This window comes from Rhinolophus hipposideros (assembly GCF_964194185.1).
Source record: "Rhinolophus hipposideros genome assembly, chromosome: 10".
NCBI lineage: Eukaryota > Metazoa > Chordata > Mammalia > Chiroptera > Rhinolophidae > Rhinolophus > Rhinolophus hipposideros.
Genome location: NC_138056.1, coordinates 21,671,721 through 21,687,857, shown reverse-complemented (window position 1 = coordinate 21,687,857; position 16,137 = coordinate 21,671,721). Strand labels below are relative to the sequence as shown.

Sequence of the window (16,137 nt, the reverse complement as noted above, 5' to 3'; positions counted from 1 at the left end):
GAAAGTGGCAGAGCTTAGCCCGGGGTCTGAACAGCTGACTTGAGAAAAGGTCCAAGCTTTCCCTGCTTGCTCTCCCAAGAATCCAGTGCCCTCTTTTTCTCTTCCCTGACCTTTCAATCAAAATAAAATGGGTTAGTAGGCATTTTATACTATTAGACTATTGCTTTTCACCATCAACGTTGCTGATGCAGTAGGCTTATCTCCTCTGGGGATAAAGGACTATATACCTGTGACACCAGCTTTTCTTGACCACAGTCCACGACATGGAAGTTGCCCTGCCTGTCCACTGGTATACCCGCCTTTTCTCTTCCCTTGCCCTGATCCAAGATTGAGAAGTCAGAGATCAATCCGTGTCAATGTCCAGTGTATGCAAAGTTACAGTTCTGTCTGGGATGACCCGCTCACTTTCATGCTCTGCTTCCAATTGTTTTAATATCTAGAGCGTGGAGCTAAACTTGTGCGGCAGAGGATGCTCAGAAGAGGGAGACAGAAGAGAGACGAAGAACGGGTAGAACAAAAACTTTAGTCTTGATACGCAGGATAGAGATGAGAATGGGATGAGAAATACAGAGCTCTGGTCCTGGGAGACTTAAATCCTTTGTATGTGTGTTTTGTTTTTTAGGGATGTGTGTGCATGTGTGCAGGTATGTGTGTGCAGGTATGTGTGTGCAGGTATGTGTATGTGCACGTATGTGTGCATGTGCACGCATGTGTGCATGTATTTATGTGTGTGCGTGTGTTCATGTATGTGTGCGTGTATGTATGTGTGCACGCGTGTGCGTGTGTGCACGTCTGTGTGCATGCATGTGTGTGCATGTGCATGTATGTATGGTGTGCATGTGCATGTATGTATGTGCGTGTGTGTGCATGTATGTGTATGTGAGAGAGGGAGAGACTATGACAGATCAAGCCAACATGGTATCAGGAAAGAAAAATCAATATTGATGCCATTTTCATATGTCAAAAATGAATCAAGAATGAAAAAAATAACGCCAACCAAACAAAATCCTCTAAATATAATGAAGGCTTGGTTGATAAGTTATGGCAAATAACCATATGGGCAGTGACTCTGTTGCACATTATAATGTGCTACATTGTTCTTGTTGAACATTTAATTATAAAACACTTCAGATGTGTTTTAACTAATTTTTGTTCGAGTAATTTAATTTGCTTTTAACTTAAATAGAATATTAGAGAACACATTTACTATAATAGGTTCAAACTATAGCATATAGTTAGCCTTAGTGTCAAAAACTGGTCTTTTTAAAGTTAATTTTATTTATCTGAAAATGTGTTTAGTACTTATGGTGAGCTGTGTGACCTATTGAGAAGAATAAAGAATGGTTCCTGACATCAGGAAGGTTACAGAGTAATTGGAAAGTTAGTCTTTTCCAGTGTTTGTTTGTGTATAAGTATAGGAGGAGAGGTACAAACAGTATGTTATGGGGGCTCAGAGTAAAGAGAAATTAATTTCCGCTGGAGGCATGGAATCAGGAAAGATTTCTTGGAGGAGGTGGTGTTCGAGGTGGGTCTTCAAAGATGGGCAGGATTTTATTAGGTAGATACAGACTATTAGATAACCCTTCTTGTGTTCCCATAGCAACAGCGTGTGCACATTTATTATAGCACTAAATACAGTATACTGTCAATGTTATTTCTTTCCACATCTGTGTCCCGAGTGGGTTATAAAATCTTGGGTTAGGACTGTGTGTTCTTCATCTTTGTGTTCCCAGCACCTAGCACGTGGCCTGCTTGATAGTAGATATACATGAAATATTTGGTAAATTTATGATACGAAGTATAATAATCTCATCTAGTTCTAGGGCATCATTGAAGAACTGAAAGAGACAGTATTGCATAGTGATTTAGTGTATCAGTGATTACATTAAGTTCAGCTGCATCTGTAATAAAATAATGAAATAATTTGGAAAAAGCCAAAAAGCCGCTGCTCAAACAAAATAGATGTTTATCTCTTGTGTGAAAGAAGTCGGGATGTAGGCAGTAAGGCTGGTGTGGAGGAGCCATGAGTTTACCAAGAATCTAGGTTCTTTCCAGCTCCACTCGGCCATCCTCAGGGTGTAATCCTTGTCATGGACCAAGAGGAGCCGTGGAGGTGTAGCCAGCACAGTTGCGTACAGGAGAGCAGGCGGAGCAAAGTGAAGAAGAGCACACCCCTCTGTGAAGAGAACCCTCCGGCAGTTGCACACATTGCTGCTTATATTTCACTGAGCAGAATTCAGTACCATGGATTCATCTAGTAGCAAGGCAGGATGGGAAATAGTCTTTTCTCCAGGCCACAGTGTATCTAGCTAAAAGCTGGGGTCTGTTACGATGGAAAAATGGGAGAATGAATATGAAGGAGCAAGCAGTCTTACCTTAGTTGGCTTTGCAATCTGTGGGTTTGAGTCCTCACTCTGTGACTTCTTAGCTGTGCCATGTTGGATAATTCACTCTCTGAGTCTTGGTTTCCTCATCTGTAACATGGGTATGACAATTGTTTCTCCCCATTGGGTTATAGAGGAATACAGAAGATCATACATGTAAAGAGCTTAGCACAATGCCTGGGCTATAACAAGCCCTCCACAATTGGTGGCTCTTACTCTTATTACCATCGTAGAGCCATCCGAGGTTCTCTTCTGAATTCAATGCCAGACCAGTTAGTCTGGCAGCAGTAGAAGTTCTGGGTACCAAGTTTCTTTGGGTGAAAACTGCTCAGCCCCCTCTCCTTCTGCTCCTTCTGCCTGCTCTATTCTGGTGGGTAGATAGGCTGCTGAAAACCTTCTCTTCAGAGGAGAGGCTGCTGCATATTTCGGTGTCCTGCTGGTGCCTGCTGCACTAGCAAACCAAAGCACAGCTGGTGGTCTAATTTTAGGTCCACTAGTCTTGCCGCTTGTCCTCTTTAAATTCTGTTTTACATTTGGAACTATAGGAAATTTTGATAGAAGCAGAGGGGAGGCGGGGGCAACATGCCCTTTATTTTCTGGTTAGAAAATAGCCTCTGTTTTCTTTCCAGTAGGCAATCATGGGGGCGAGATGTTGCAGGCATCTCTGCTCTTCTCCTCTTTGTACTTTGGGTCCGTGTGAAACTGGCAGAGTATAACCTGTGTCGAGTGGGAGACTCTGATTTCACGCGTGTGAAGCATGAAAATGCTCCCCTTTCAACTGAGGTTAGAAAACTAAGAGAGTCTAGAAACTCTTGTCTGCTGTGGAATTTGTCTGCTGAGGTTCTTTCCAGAGATGAGAATCGTAATAATAATAATTATTGAGTGGTTTTACGTCAGGTGCTTTTCATTCTTTTTTTTTTTTCAGTTGAACTCAATACAACACCCACAATAAGCTGTTATTATGACTCTCATTTAACAGATGAGGAAGGTAATACTCAAAGAGGTTGTGCTTTGTGGAAGGTCACCTGGCCAATAAGTGGAAGGACTAGAATTTGAGTTGAGGTCTGACCCCAAACTACATGTTCTTTCCACTATCCCATTTTGTCTCTATTCTTACTTAATCTTCTACTTAAATCTAACCTTTCTAAGTTGTGCACACACTCCTGATGTTTACTGTGAAGGCATTTAATAGATACATATTGTCTGAATATTCTATAACTATCCTTTCCCTTCTAGTTCAAGTTTTCTTCCTAGATGTTTTACAGAGTATTTTGATTAGTAACAGATTGTTTTGTTCATTTTTTTTCCATTCAGCACTTCTCTAGCTCAGTACTCAATTTACTTAGTAGCCAGTTGCTCAATATATAGTTATTCAATTAATAATAACAATAACAGCAATGATAACTAAAATTTATTGAGAACTTATTGTATGCCAGGTTCTGTGCTATAAACTTCCTACATATAATCTCATTACATTTTTAGCACAATTCTTTGAGGTAGAATATTAAGATATTTTTACATATTGTTTGAAGTTAGAAGCATAACATTTTTTTTACTTTGATCTATTTGTTCAATCAGGTAGAGTAATTTGGGCAGTAGGGAATTTAACAATGAACAATTCTAAGTCCCTGGTCTCATGGAGCTTACATTGTATGAGCAAAACAGGCAGAAGCAAAGTACACAGTAAATATTCCGAATAATGGTAAGTACTATGAATAACAAACTGGGTTAAGGAGAAAGAGAGAAACTGGGATGGGGGAGTGAGAGGGAGGCAGTTTAAGGATCTAAGGACTTTTTGAGGAAGTGACCTGGGTACAGAGCCAGTGATGGCAAGATCAGGGGCGTAGTAGTCCAAGTGGAGAGAGTAGCAAGTGTAGGGTCTCCAAGGGGGGACAAGCTTACTGGAGGACCAAAGGCTGGCTGGGCTATGATGAGTAAGGGTGGGCAGTGGAGGAGGGCAGATGACCAGGTAGGCCATGGTCAGGACTTTGGATTTTATTTTAAGTAGCCATGGATGTTTAAGCAAGAGAATGAGTGATCTGATTTGTTCTTTAAATTTCCCTCTGATTCCTTTGTGAAGGATGGACTGTAGGGTAGCAAGAGTGGGAGCAGGATTGCTGCTTGGATAGGGAGTCGTGGAGGTGCTGCAGAGTAGTTGGACCTGACATGTGTTTTAGAGTTAGGTCTACAAAGACTTGCTGATGGGTTTTCTCGGGCCCCAAAATGATTGCCTAATATATGAGTGGATTTGAAATTGGAAAATCAATGTGGAAAAGATGGTAAAGAAGTTTTGTACATGGCATAGGATACTAAAATTTAGTTCTATTTCCTTTTGACAAGGCTTTGCTTTCTGATTTGATTTTTAAGGACTTATTATATATTCTATCTTCTAATCCTTTTCCACTGTTTCTCCCAAACAAAATCTGTTTGTAAAAATGACAGAAAGTTGGGTTGATTATTTTTTTTAAAAGTACGATACCAACACAAGACCAGTGGGATAGGAAAAAAAACAAAACAGGGAGCTGATATTCTTTCTGAACTCAGCATCTTCTGATTCTTTGTAATATAGAATTCAATACTTAGGAGCTATTTAAGGATATTTAAGTGATTTACATTTTCATTTCTACTGACACCGGACTTTTGTACTTTTCTTTTGGTGCCCGTTGGTTGTTGGCATTAGACTAAACTGTCTTCCATAAAAGGACAGACTGGTTGTCAAGAAATACTTCCTGTTCTAATGCCACTTTTAGTTACCATGTTCCACCTTTGTTTCTGCCCCTTGCCCGTTTTCAAAGGATGTTTACATTAGGATGAGCTTGTTTGGGGTGAATGGATGGACATGTTTTTTATGAGGTATTCTGAACCTCTATAAAGAAAGATATCTCAACTTCCTTGGTGTTCAAATACAGGGACACTTAGAGGTAAAAAAAATAATAAAAAACAACTGTCAAGAGAGTTGCTTCCAGAGATAGCAACTTCAAGCATCCACAGGGACCAGAAAAGTAATATAAATAAGAGCAGCAAGCCAAGTAACTACCATGACAAACTGGAGAGAGCTTGCCTTGCCTTGCCTTGCCTAAAGCTGCCAGCTGCTGCTACTCAGTTGCAGCCAGTTGCTGCTATGTGGGAATGGGAGCCTAGGACAGTCACCTTCCCGATTTTCAAAAGAAGTTAGAAATCTTTATTGTTACGTCGTATCTCCTGATTTTTAAATTATCAACTAATTAAAAAAATTCTGTAGGCTGCAGAATGCGAATTTGTAGATTCTGATTTGTCCCATTTTCCTCATTTACAGATTGAGAAACAGAAACCCAGAGATATAAAATGACTTTTCCAAGCTCATGTAGCAGTTAGTGGCAGAACTAGGAATAGAATCTGGGAATCCTTGCTCTTTGGGCAATACTCTTTATACTATAGAAATGTTAAACTTTTGGGGGACTATATCCCTTTCTCTAGAAAAGTGCATGTACATTTCAAATTTTGCACGCAGTTTTTGGGGTTTTCAAACTCCCTGAAATTTACACGTGAACACCAGGTAAAGAACCCTCTCTTTTACCTGCTGGTTCATATGTTTGCAGTACACAGGGAACAGTGTCCCAGTATTCCTACATAGGCATAGTCATGGCGAGAGGCACTGGGAGCAGAAGCCCTATGTCTGTCTGCCCTTCCTTTTTGTGTATTAAATCATAATTACACCACAGGACGACATTTAGGGAAGTTAAGACTCTTCCTGCTACTATCCCTGTTACCAGTCCCTCCAATCTTTGCTTTTTCAGTCTTTTACATACACGTGTATCACTCATGGAAAATAAGTTTTGTGGTTTTTTTTTTTTTTAAATGATATTTATAGTATGTATCATTTTGCAAGGTGTTTTTGTTTTGTTTTGCTTTGTTTTGTTTTTTAATTTAACATTATGTCTTGTCTTGTATCCAGGTACATAGAGATCTACTTCATTCTTTTTATTATGTTGTATTCCATTGTTTGTCAGTTCCGTGGTTTATTTAGCTATGCGTTATTGATGGATGCTTAGGATGTTTCCAGTTTTTCAGTATTACAGATAGTGCTGCAATAAATATTGTTGTGCGTGCCTCTTTGACACATGTGCTAGTGTTTCTCAAGGGGAGAAAGAGAGAAATGGACTTGCGAGGCATGGGATATCAAAGTAGCTTTATCATTTTATATCAGCAACATGTGAAAGTCCACTATTTCCCCCAAAGCCCCACATCGCTTGATATTATCAAATCAAAACTTTTTTTCAATATGGTGGATAAGAAATGATACCTTAATTAAGTAATTTGAGCTTTTTAAAATATCTTTTCACATGTTTATTAGCCATTTCACATTTCTATTATGTTCATGTCCTTTGCTGGGATTTCTTTTGTGCTTATTTGTCTTTTTCTTATTTATAGGAATCTCTTATGTATTTTCTTGTGTATTCTTGATACTAACCTCTTCTGGTGTATGTATTTTAATCTTTTTCATTTGAATTTTTTTTTTGATCCTGGTTTTGCTCTTAACTAGCTCTGTAATTTTGAGAACATAGAACCATTTTTTCTCCACTATAAAGTGAGAATACATTAATTCTTAGTTATTTTGTTACTGTGAAATGCCAGTGAAAGAGTGTATGAGCTCTGTGATTTTGTGGTTCCTCGTTTGATTTCCACCACCATTTTCTCTTCTGCAAAGTGAGAATACACTACTTTTTAGGTTTATTGTGAAATGCCAATGGAAAAGCATATGAAAGTGCTTTGGAGAGGAAGGAATACCATTAAATGTAAGGCATTTTGTTTTTTCTTTGGTTTTATTATGGCTCATCCCTAGGAGTTGGCTTTTATGAAGGATGTGAATCTCTACAGAGTGATTCAGAGGGATGAGTGTCACAACATAGCACTTGTCTCTGTTAATTCTGTAGTCTCATAGGGGAGGAAAGAGGCACGTACGTGCTCACGTTGTGTTTCTCATTCCTGGAAGGCGTCAGGTGGGATGGAGGTGCAGAAGAGCAGTATCATGAGGGTCTCACCCTTTGCCACTCATGGTACGTCCCCAAGCACTGACAGTAGAATCTGGCCAGTTATGGAACCAAGTGTCTCCAAGGCTTGACTTAGCCTGCCTGTCCTACGGTTCTGGTCCACTTCTCAATTAGAATTTTAGAGGGAGCGGTTCTGTTCTACCACAGCGGGGACAAGTGAGGGTACCATCTCCTGTTCCCATTCCCTTTTGGTGACTGCCCTCTGCGAAAAAGTAATGAACTAAAATATGATGCCATTCTATGGTGTGGGGACACTCATACTCAGTGACAACCCTGTGCCCCTGCCCTATGCCCCATACTTTACAGGGCCCTTCCTTTGGTCGTGCCTGTCCCCTTCTAGACCACTTTCCAAGTGCCCAGGAACCAAGAATTACCTGCTGAAATGTCCTGAACCTGCTTCCAGGACCTGCAGAGCCGCTTTCTGAGTTCATCCTCCTAAGGTGGGTCAGGCTCGTAGACTCCACCTTGATGAGTGCTTTCCTAGGCGCCAGGGTAGCCACCGGTTACTGCTTGAGAGGGATGGTCCCAGCATTTGGGGGTACTAGCTTGTACATCTGTGTCAAGGCCTCGTGAGGTACAGGAAGGGACTGGGGTGTTGGAAAAGAAAGGGGGGTTGGGAGGCCAGAGTCCCCCATTCGTATTCTTGCCCAGCCCTGCAGCTGTCGGGCAGGTCTGCCTAGAGGAGCCTCTCCCTCGACCGACTGCTTTCTTTTTTTGTGGGTTAAAAAAAGCCATTTAGGGAAGCTTTTCTTCACCACCCATTTAGAGACTGAGTATAGCTAGCTCAGTATAGACCCCAATTGATGTTTGAGAATAATTCTCAAAGAGTATGGGATGGGGAGGTGGGAAGGGTGAATTTCCTGAAGGCAGCGTCTCTGTGCCTCTCCTCTGTCTCACCCCTGGGTAGGCAGCGCTGCTGATGCTTTGTGAAAAGGAGAAAGGATTCTGCTGACATACTGTATTTTTAGGAAAGAAGGCTAAGGGTTCCCTTATCTTTGTACACGAGGCACATCTGCCCGCAAACAGGCTGTCTGCTTCTTAGGGATTCCTTCGTCGTTCTATTTCCTTTCTGAATGTTTGAAGGGACAGTTTCACGCATTTCTTTCTGTTTTCTAAAGGCAGGAGGAAAGTCATAGTATATTAGGGCTCTTGCTGAAGAACTTAAAATGGGTGCTGGCAGCTGGGATGTGGCAGAAGAGAGCTTTCCAGGGACCAGTGACCTGCTTGTTCAGCCAATGAGAAGCAGGTTAGAGGAATGATATCACCAGACAGGCTTTATTGTCTGATCATCTCATAAAAGCAGGATTGTGTCTGGCAACTTTCCCCTTTTTTAAGTACTTTGGGTTTCACCCGCTCCCTGGTATGTGACCTCCAGATTCCTTTCCCAGCTGTCTGCTGTGAGACCACAGAGGTTAAAGATTTTAATTGGTGAAAATATTTGGAGAGTTGTAAACCATTTTTTAAGAAATACAAATTATTAAAATTTCGAGCCACAGTTAGAATGGGAATGCCAGCTAAGCTGCGTTTGGAGAGCACATCTAGAACGGATCAGTCTTAGTCATGTTATATCAGACTTACTGTATAGACTTGGGAGAGAAAGGAGGTTAGAGGGGAAAAAAAGAGTTATTTATCCTTTAGTCTTTTTAAATTTATAGGATGGGGTCTTACGAAATACATATTTTCTGTTTTGGAGGAATAGGAATTGGTTCTGCAAATTTGAAAAATATCACTGATTCTTAGACCAACTTCAAGTAACAGATATTTGTAGTGTTTGTTCATATTGTACTTCTTTACTGTCCCTTCCCTCATAAAAATGATAATCTTTTTACTTCTTCATGCTTGCTTTTTGTCACTCGTGAAAAGAGGGTGCTGATCCTACCCTCTTTTCTCCAAGATTCTCCAAGATTCCCATACAGGAGTCGAGATTAGAAAATAAACTAATTCATGTGATTTTAGATTGTGCTACACACCTGTGTTATTATTAGGACATTCACGTTTTAAGATTACGTGCTCATTTATTCATTTGTTCAGTAGACGTTTTCAAACGCCTTCTTGATGCTGGGCACAGACACAGAGATAAAAGATGTAGTTCTTACCCTTAAGGAATTTAAAACATTGTGATGGAGACAAACAATAATAATAAACATGTCTCATACAGCCGTTGAGTTTACCATGTGCCAGGCTGTGTTCCAAAGCACCTTGACATATATTAGTTCATTTAATCTTATATACGACAGCCCGATGAAATAGGTGCTGTGTTTAGCTTCATATCATAGATGAAATTGAGGCACAGAGTGGCTAAGTGATTTGTCTCAAGTCACACAGCTAGTGGTAGAATTGGGTCTTAAATCCAGATAGTGTGGCTCTAGAATCTTTGCTCTAAATCTGTGCTACCAATACAGTTGTCACTAGCCATATATGGCTTTGCAGCTGTTGAAATGGGGCTGTTCCAGATTGAATTGGGCTATGTGAAATGCACACTAGATTTCAAAAACCTAGTATGAAAAAAAGTATATAAAATACTTCATGTTGAAATGACCTGTTTCAATTACAATGTTTTGGATATCCTGATTTAAATTAAATGTATTAAAATTAATTGCACTTTTATTGTGTCTACTAGAAAACATAGAACTACGTATATGGCTTGCAGTTGTGGCTTACATTACATTTCTACTGGACTGTGCTCCGCTACATCATTCCAGGGTAATAACAACAGTAGTAGTGACATTTATTGAGCACTTAGCTATGCTATGCTAATAGTCCCACATACTGTGCTAAAACCTTTACGAACACTTTCAGTTACGTCTCCTAATAACCGTGTTTATTATCCCCATTTTATGGAAGGAGGAGAAGGTTTTGAGAGAGTGAGTTATTTGCCTGAAGTTAGTCAACTAGTTAATGACAGACCCCAAATTTGAAACCTTATATGTCTGATTCAAAAACCTGTACTCAACCAGCACACTGTAATTAATATCTTGGGGCATTTTCTTTGTTTTTATTTTTATAAGAATATTTCATATTGCATACTTCTGTATTCGGTGTGTAGAAGTTCAAAATAAAGATCAGATTTCCCAGAAGGAAATCTCTTTGCAGAGCCTCAGCCCTCCCTGAACGGGGGCACAGCTCAGCTCTGGGATGAAGCAGTGGGTCAGCCTGTACAAATTGCATTTAATTTTCATTCCAGTAGTTCTCTCAGGTCACTGGGCAATTTATGTCCCCGCCCTCTGTGTCCATAGAGAAGAGCAAGAGGGGCGACGCAGCTTTCCTTGGTTGTTTAGTTCACTTGGCTGAGAAGAAGAAAAATTGCTTTCTGTTTCATTGAAACGCTGTTTGTGTTCCAGAGAACAGCAAAGTGCTGTCTAATGACCCCTGACTTTTCTTTTTTTTTTTAGAGCAAAGACTCAGGTGGATTAAAGGCGGCTATGATAGAGCTGGTGGAAAGGTTAAAGTTCAAGAGCTCAGACCCTAAAGTAAGTATTGTTTTGGAATTGATTGGGTATTGGTATCCGAGTAAAGTTACCTCCACTTCTTGAAAGTTCATATCACTTCGCTTTTATGAAACACCTATGTGTGAGTGCCTGTTTCCACTAATGGAAAGAAATCAGAAGAGGATTTTCGCTTTTATGAGGAAAAGCGAAAATAGCCTTCAGCCTTTGTTTTGCAGCCAGCTGTTACAGAGGCCGTGGGTCGCCTGAGCGGCAGGAGTGGCCCCGCCACGCTCCTTCCCCGAGAAACCACGCTCAGCACCTCAGCACCAAGGACCATAGCTTTGAGCTGTGCCTGTGCGCACCTGTGCTTTCTCTTCACTTCTTTTGTGCGTCCGTTAGCAAGATGAGTCCTAAGGTATCACAGAAGCCGCAGAGAGCTCCTGAGGGTGTTACGCTCAGCGCAACACTGGATGTAATTAAGCAGATGTGGTATTTGGTAGGTTATTTTTTGGGTCTGGGAATACTCCAACATTTTTCCATCTAAATCACTGGTAATTGCGTCTTCACTAGACACCATTTCGGCTTATGAGAGGTTTCCTCAGAACAGGGAAACCTGTGTTTTATTGTCCTTGAGCTCAGTCGGAGCGGTGTTAATGATCATCTGTGTGGACACTGCGTCAAGATCTAATTAAGCCTGCTCGTCGAAGGCAGTGTGCTGACACGCCGAGAGAGAGGCCATCCGTTCTTCCCCTTCTCTGCTTTATGACTTACAACACGTGATCATGAATTGTTTTCCCTGAAATGCAGACAAGTGCATTTTAAATCCTCCTTTACTGAGCCTTTGAGACGACTGTCCTCTGTGTCCATTAAATTCAGCCAAAGGCATCTGAGACCCTGACCAGCTTAATGCTGGGACTGGACCAGGCTCCAGACCCACCCGCTTGGTGTGCAGCTCAAGTGCCTTCCGTGTCGCTTCCCCCACGTACTGCAGCCAGCTGCTCCTGCGAGTGCTTTCGTCCTCACGGCCTGGAGTCGGCTCTGGGAAATGGTTTAAGCTTCCCAGCTTTCTTTACAAGATGTTGGGGCTGTAGGATTGATGTTCTGGGAGATGCCGTACCAGGGTGGGGATGGCCCGGGAACGGAACATGCTGGAGGGGTTATGACTGACACAGCCTCCCTTCTGCTACCCAGACACTTCCTGTGGCACTAGGATGGTGGTGCCAGCTGGCCCTGCCTGCGAGTCAGAGCCTCTCACAGTTAAACTAGAAAAGAAGCATGATTGTTTGACTTTTTGTGTCTCCTTTTTTCTGTTTCATTTAAAGTTCTTTGTAAGGGCAATAAGACTAGCATATCTTGAGCACCTACTTAGAGCCAGGCACTGTTCTCGGAGTCTTACATACTCTTTTTTAAAAAACTGTGGTAAAATAAACATGATGAGATTTACCATTTTTAAGTGCAAGTTCAGTGGCAGTAAGTACGGTCACACTGATGTGTAACTATCACCACCGTCCATCTCCAGAACTTTCGTTATCCCAAACTGAACCTCTGTCCCTATTACCTACTAATTCCTTATTCCCCCCTTCTCTGCGTACTCGTGATTACTTCAACAACCCTATAAAGTAGCTTATTATTCATATTATTGTTAAGGACACTGAGGCTCAGAGATTTAGGGCCATTTGCTCCAAATCTAGTACAATTTCGAGCTGGGATTCAGATTCTGACTCCAGTGGCTGCGCTCTATCTTTTATATCATGCTGCAGCCCAAGCCCTGCGTTTCGTCTCCTTTCTACCATGTAATCACATTGTGCTTCTGTTTTCTACTCTGAAATAGACTGTTTGAGGCAGAGCCACGGATGATGACCAGTTCTTCAAAAACTAGCTGCAGTCACCAGTCTACAAAATAATTTTCTCTTCTTATAGCACTGAAAGTATTGGGGGTACTGGTAATATTTCTGATCTTCTGTTACAGTTAGGGTTCTAGAGGTAGAGAGTATCATGATAGATAGAAAAAAATTGGGGTAACCTTTATCAATTTTCTTAGCTCAGTGTAGAACGATCCCTAGTATATGTAGTTTTTCTTTGGGGAAGGTGAACCAGTTAATTATTAAAGATCACTGAAAGCTGCTTTTTTTTTTTTTTTTTTTTTTTTTTTTTTTACCAAATTTCTCTGGTTTCTGGAACAACAGCTATACTGACGGAGACAGCTGTATTTTCTGTTTCTGCCATACCCACACGCTTGTAGGCAGTGAAGAGCAAGAGGATATGCACAAATGACACTGAGTGGCTTCTGTGCATATGATAACACAGGTAAAGTGCTTTGGGATCCTTTATGAATGCATGTAATGCTTCTGATGAGAAACTTGCCAGAGGTGAAACAATGGAGTGGTCCCATGGGAGCAACTGGTGGAAGCCTCAGGATTTCCAATGATGCATCTAAAGCTAAAGGATATTTGTTAGGACCTGACTTCATCGTGGGTATGTGTATATACACATTCACCTTTCTTTTATCTTCATCTTGCTCTGGGTTATTTACTGCCAGTTGATTTTATTTTCAAGCCTCAAGCTAGTCTGTCATATGCATATGCTATGGGTGCACGTGTGTGTCTGCAGCCAGCTTGAAGAAGGACCACCATCATTGTTCTATGACTGCCAGATCACAACGCCGGGGTGGTGAAAAATGGGACGCTTAAATACATAATTTCTGCAACAAAGAAAATTTTCCCGGAAATAGTGTCTTCCAAGAAAACCCTTAACTTTTTAGTTTGTTCTGTTTTCCCTCTGAACCCCACCATCCCTTTTTCAAGTGGGCCTATTTAAGAAAGGCAGAGTCTCTCAGGCTTTATGAGCTGTCATTTCCTGGTAGGGAAGCTTTACATAGAAGTGCTGACTGAGTCCTGGAGCACTGAGCACTGTATCTACCTCCCCTCCCCTGGAATTCCTAAGGTATCACAAAGCTTGATTAGTCCCGACACTGACGTCTTCTGGTGACTGAGTTGGTTTCTACCTCCAGGTTTGGCCAGAGAGGAGTGGAAGATGCCTAGATTAACCATTTTTTAAAATAAAAAATAATATCTGCTTATAGGTTAAACAATACAGATATCCATAAAGGAAAGGTAAAATGAATTCCCCCTAGTTAACTGCTATTAATAGTTCGGTGTGTAACCTTCTAGACATTGCCATGTGGAAATACACTTATATTTTACAATAATTATACTATACCTGTGATTTTATTACACAGAATATGAGGCGTGATCAACAAATACAGTGAATATTTAAATTAAAAAATTATTACAATAAACTACACGTTGCCATTAATCCCCCTCAAATTATGCCCCCCTCACTTCAAACACATCCCATCGTTCTTGCCACTTTCTGAAGCAGTTTTGGAAGTCCTCTTTCGTGAGTGTCTTTACTTCATCCTCCATCATGACAACGCTCTATGTCACATATCGCTTCTGGTATATGACAATTTCTGTCAAATAAAAACATTATGGTGTGTCCTCATCCACCTTATTCACTGGATCTGGCACCGTGTGACTTCTGGCTCTTCCCCAAAGTCAAAATGACCATGAGAGGAAAACGTTTTGAATCGATTCAGGACATCGAGGCATCCATGAGAGTGCAATTAAAGACACTCATGAAAGAGGACTTCTAGAACTGCTTTAGAAAGTGTCAAGAATGATGGGATAAGTGTGTTTGAAGCGAGGGGCAGTATTTGGGGGGGAGAGGGGTTAATGGCAATGTGTCTTTTACACTAATTTTTTTTTAATTCAAGCATTCACTGTCTCTAGTGATAATACCTCATATCTTAGACATTCTTTTGTGTCAGTAATATAGACTTAATTCTTCTTAATGAAATGCTTCATTTTGTCCAAAATATTTGTCAGATACTCTTTCTTCTAGACCAGTGGTTCTTAAATTTTAGTGTGCATGCAAATCACCTGAGGGACTTACTAAACTACAGAACGTTGGACCCACCTTAGAGTTTCAGATTCAGTGGGTCTGGGGTGACAGGAGATGGTGCTGGACCTTGGCTGTTTTCCTTTTCTCCTGTTTTGATGTTTTTCATTCTTTTTAGCAAATAACCAGAAGAGCCTTGCAAATAAGTCCAAGTAATTTCAGCTTTGGAAAAAAAAAGAAGTACATGGAAATCCAGACTCAGAAAACAAATCAGTTGAGCGAGATAGTAAAGGTTGAGGGGAGGGGAAAGGGCTGTGCCCTGAGGAGCCAGCTCAGGCTGCCTGGGAAGACTGGTGTCCTCTAAACCAGCTCATCAAACAGAGAAATGGCAATGCCAAGAAGAGGGAAAGCAGTCCTGGCCGGAATTGCAGAGGACGACCAAGGCCCATGCATGGCCTTAAGTGGGCTGAGTTCTAAAAGCAGAGGAACATCAGGAGACATCAGATCCCAGCCACTAGTGGGGAGGGAGTGAGGGATAGGAATCCGAGCCAGTGACGGCTGGGAAAGGTGGTGTAGGACCAGAAGAAATTGTGTACATGCAGCTTGCTATGGTGGACCCTGTTTCAAAGGGTGCATTTTTCCAGAGAGCTAGAACTTTGCATACAGTGGGTAAAGATAGTTTTTAGTAACAATCTCCAATTTGGTTATGTGATCCGGGGGTTACGTGATCGAGTTTGCAAAATTTTTGTCAGACAAACTTTTCAGAAAATCTATACACAAAGCAGGATTTTTGTCTGTAAATTTCTTATAGTTATGCTAGACTTTAGGGAAATTAAAAGATACAGTCTATCTGTGTGTGTGTGTGTGTGTGTGTGTGTGTGTGTGTGTGTACACGTGCGCACACACCTGGATTTTTAGGAAATTTAAAGCATTCTGAGTTGACAGCTTTCCTTTGTAGTGACTCGGCAGTTCTCTTTCACAGTTAACCCAGATGGAAGTGAAGCTTGGAAAACACATTGATTCCTTTCCCTTCCTTCCTTCAGCCCAGCCTCAGAAAGCATTGAACCAAAAGCATAACATGCTAAGCTCATTCAAACTAACCTTCTATTACGCAGTTAATAAGAGCCACTTTATTATATACTGATTGCTTTTCTTTCCATCTGAGATGCGCTGTTCATTTGGTTTCCTACAGCTGCCGTGCGTGAGACAGTTGAAAACATAGTCGTGTATCTCAAACTCATGCTAATCTTATAAGAAGTTATTCTTTAAAAAATGTCTTAAAATTCAAGGCAAGGGCTCACATTATTGTGTCTGAATAGAGTGGTGTTAAACATGGAATGTGGTCATACTAAGATTACCTAAAACAGGGTTTTTTCCCTCGTTTTCTCCAGTTTC

At 41.0% G+C, this 16,137-nt stretch overlaps 1 protein-coding gene across 2 annotated transcripts in view; it reads left to right on the top strand.

The window, feature by feature from the left end:
* Positions 1–16,137, top strand: part of TRIM44 (tripartite motif containing 44) — a 102,979-nt gene that overhangs the window by 8,595 nt on the left and 78,247 nt on the right. For both annotated transcript variants that reach the window (XM_081062245.1, XM_081062246.1), the window contains exon 2: positions 10,807–10,884. In XM_081062245.1, the coding sequence (XP_080918371.1) occupies positions 10,807–10,884 (78 nt within the window). The remainder of the gene's footprint in view (positions 1–10,806; positions 10,885–16,137) is intronic.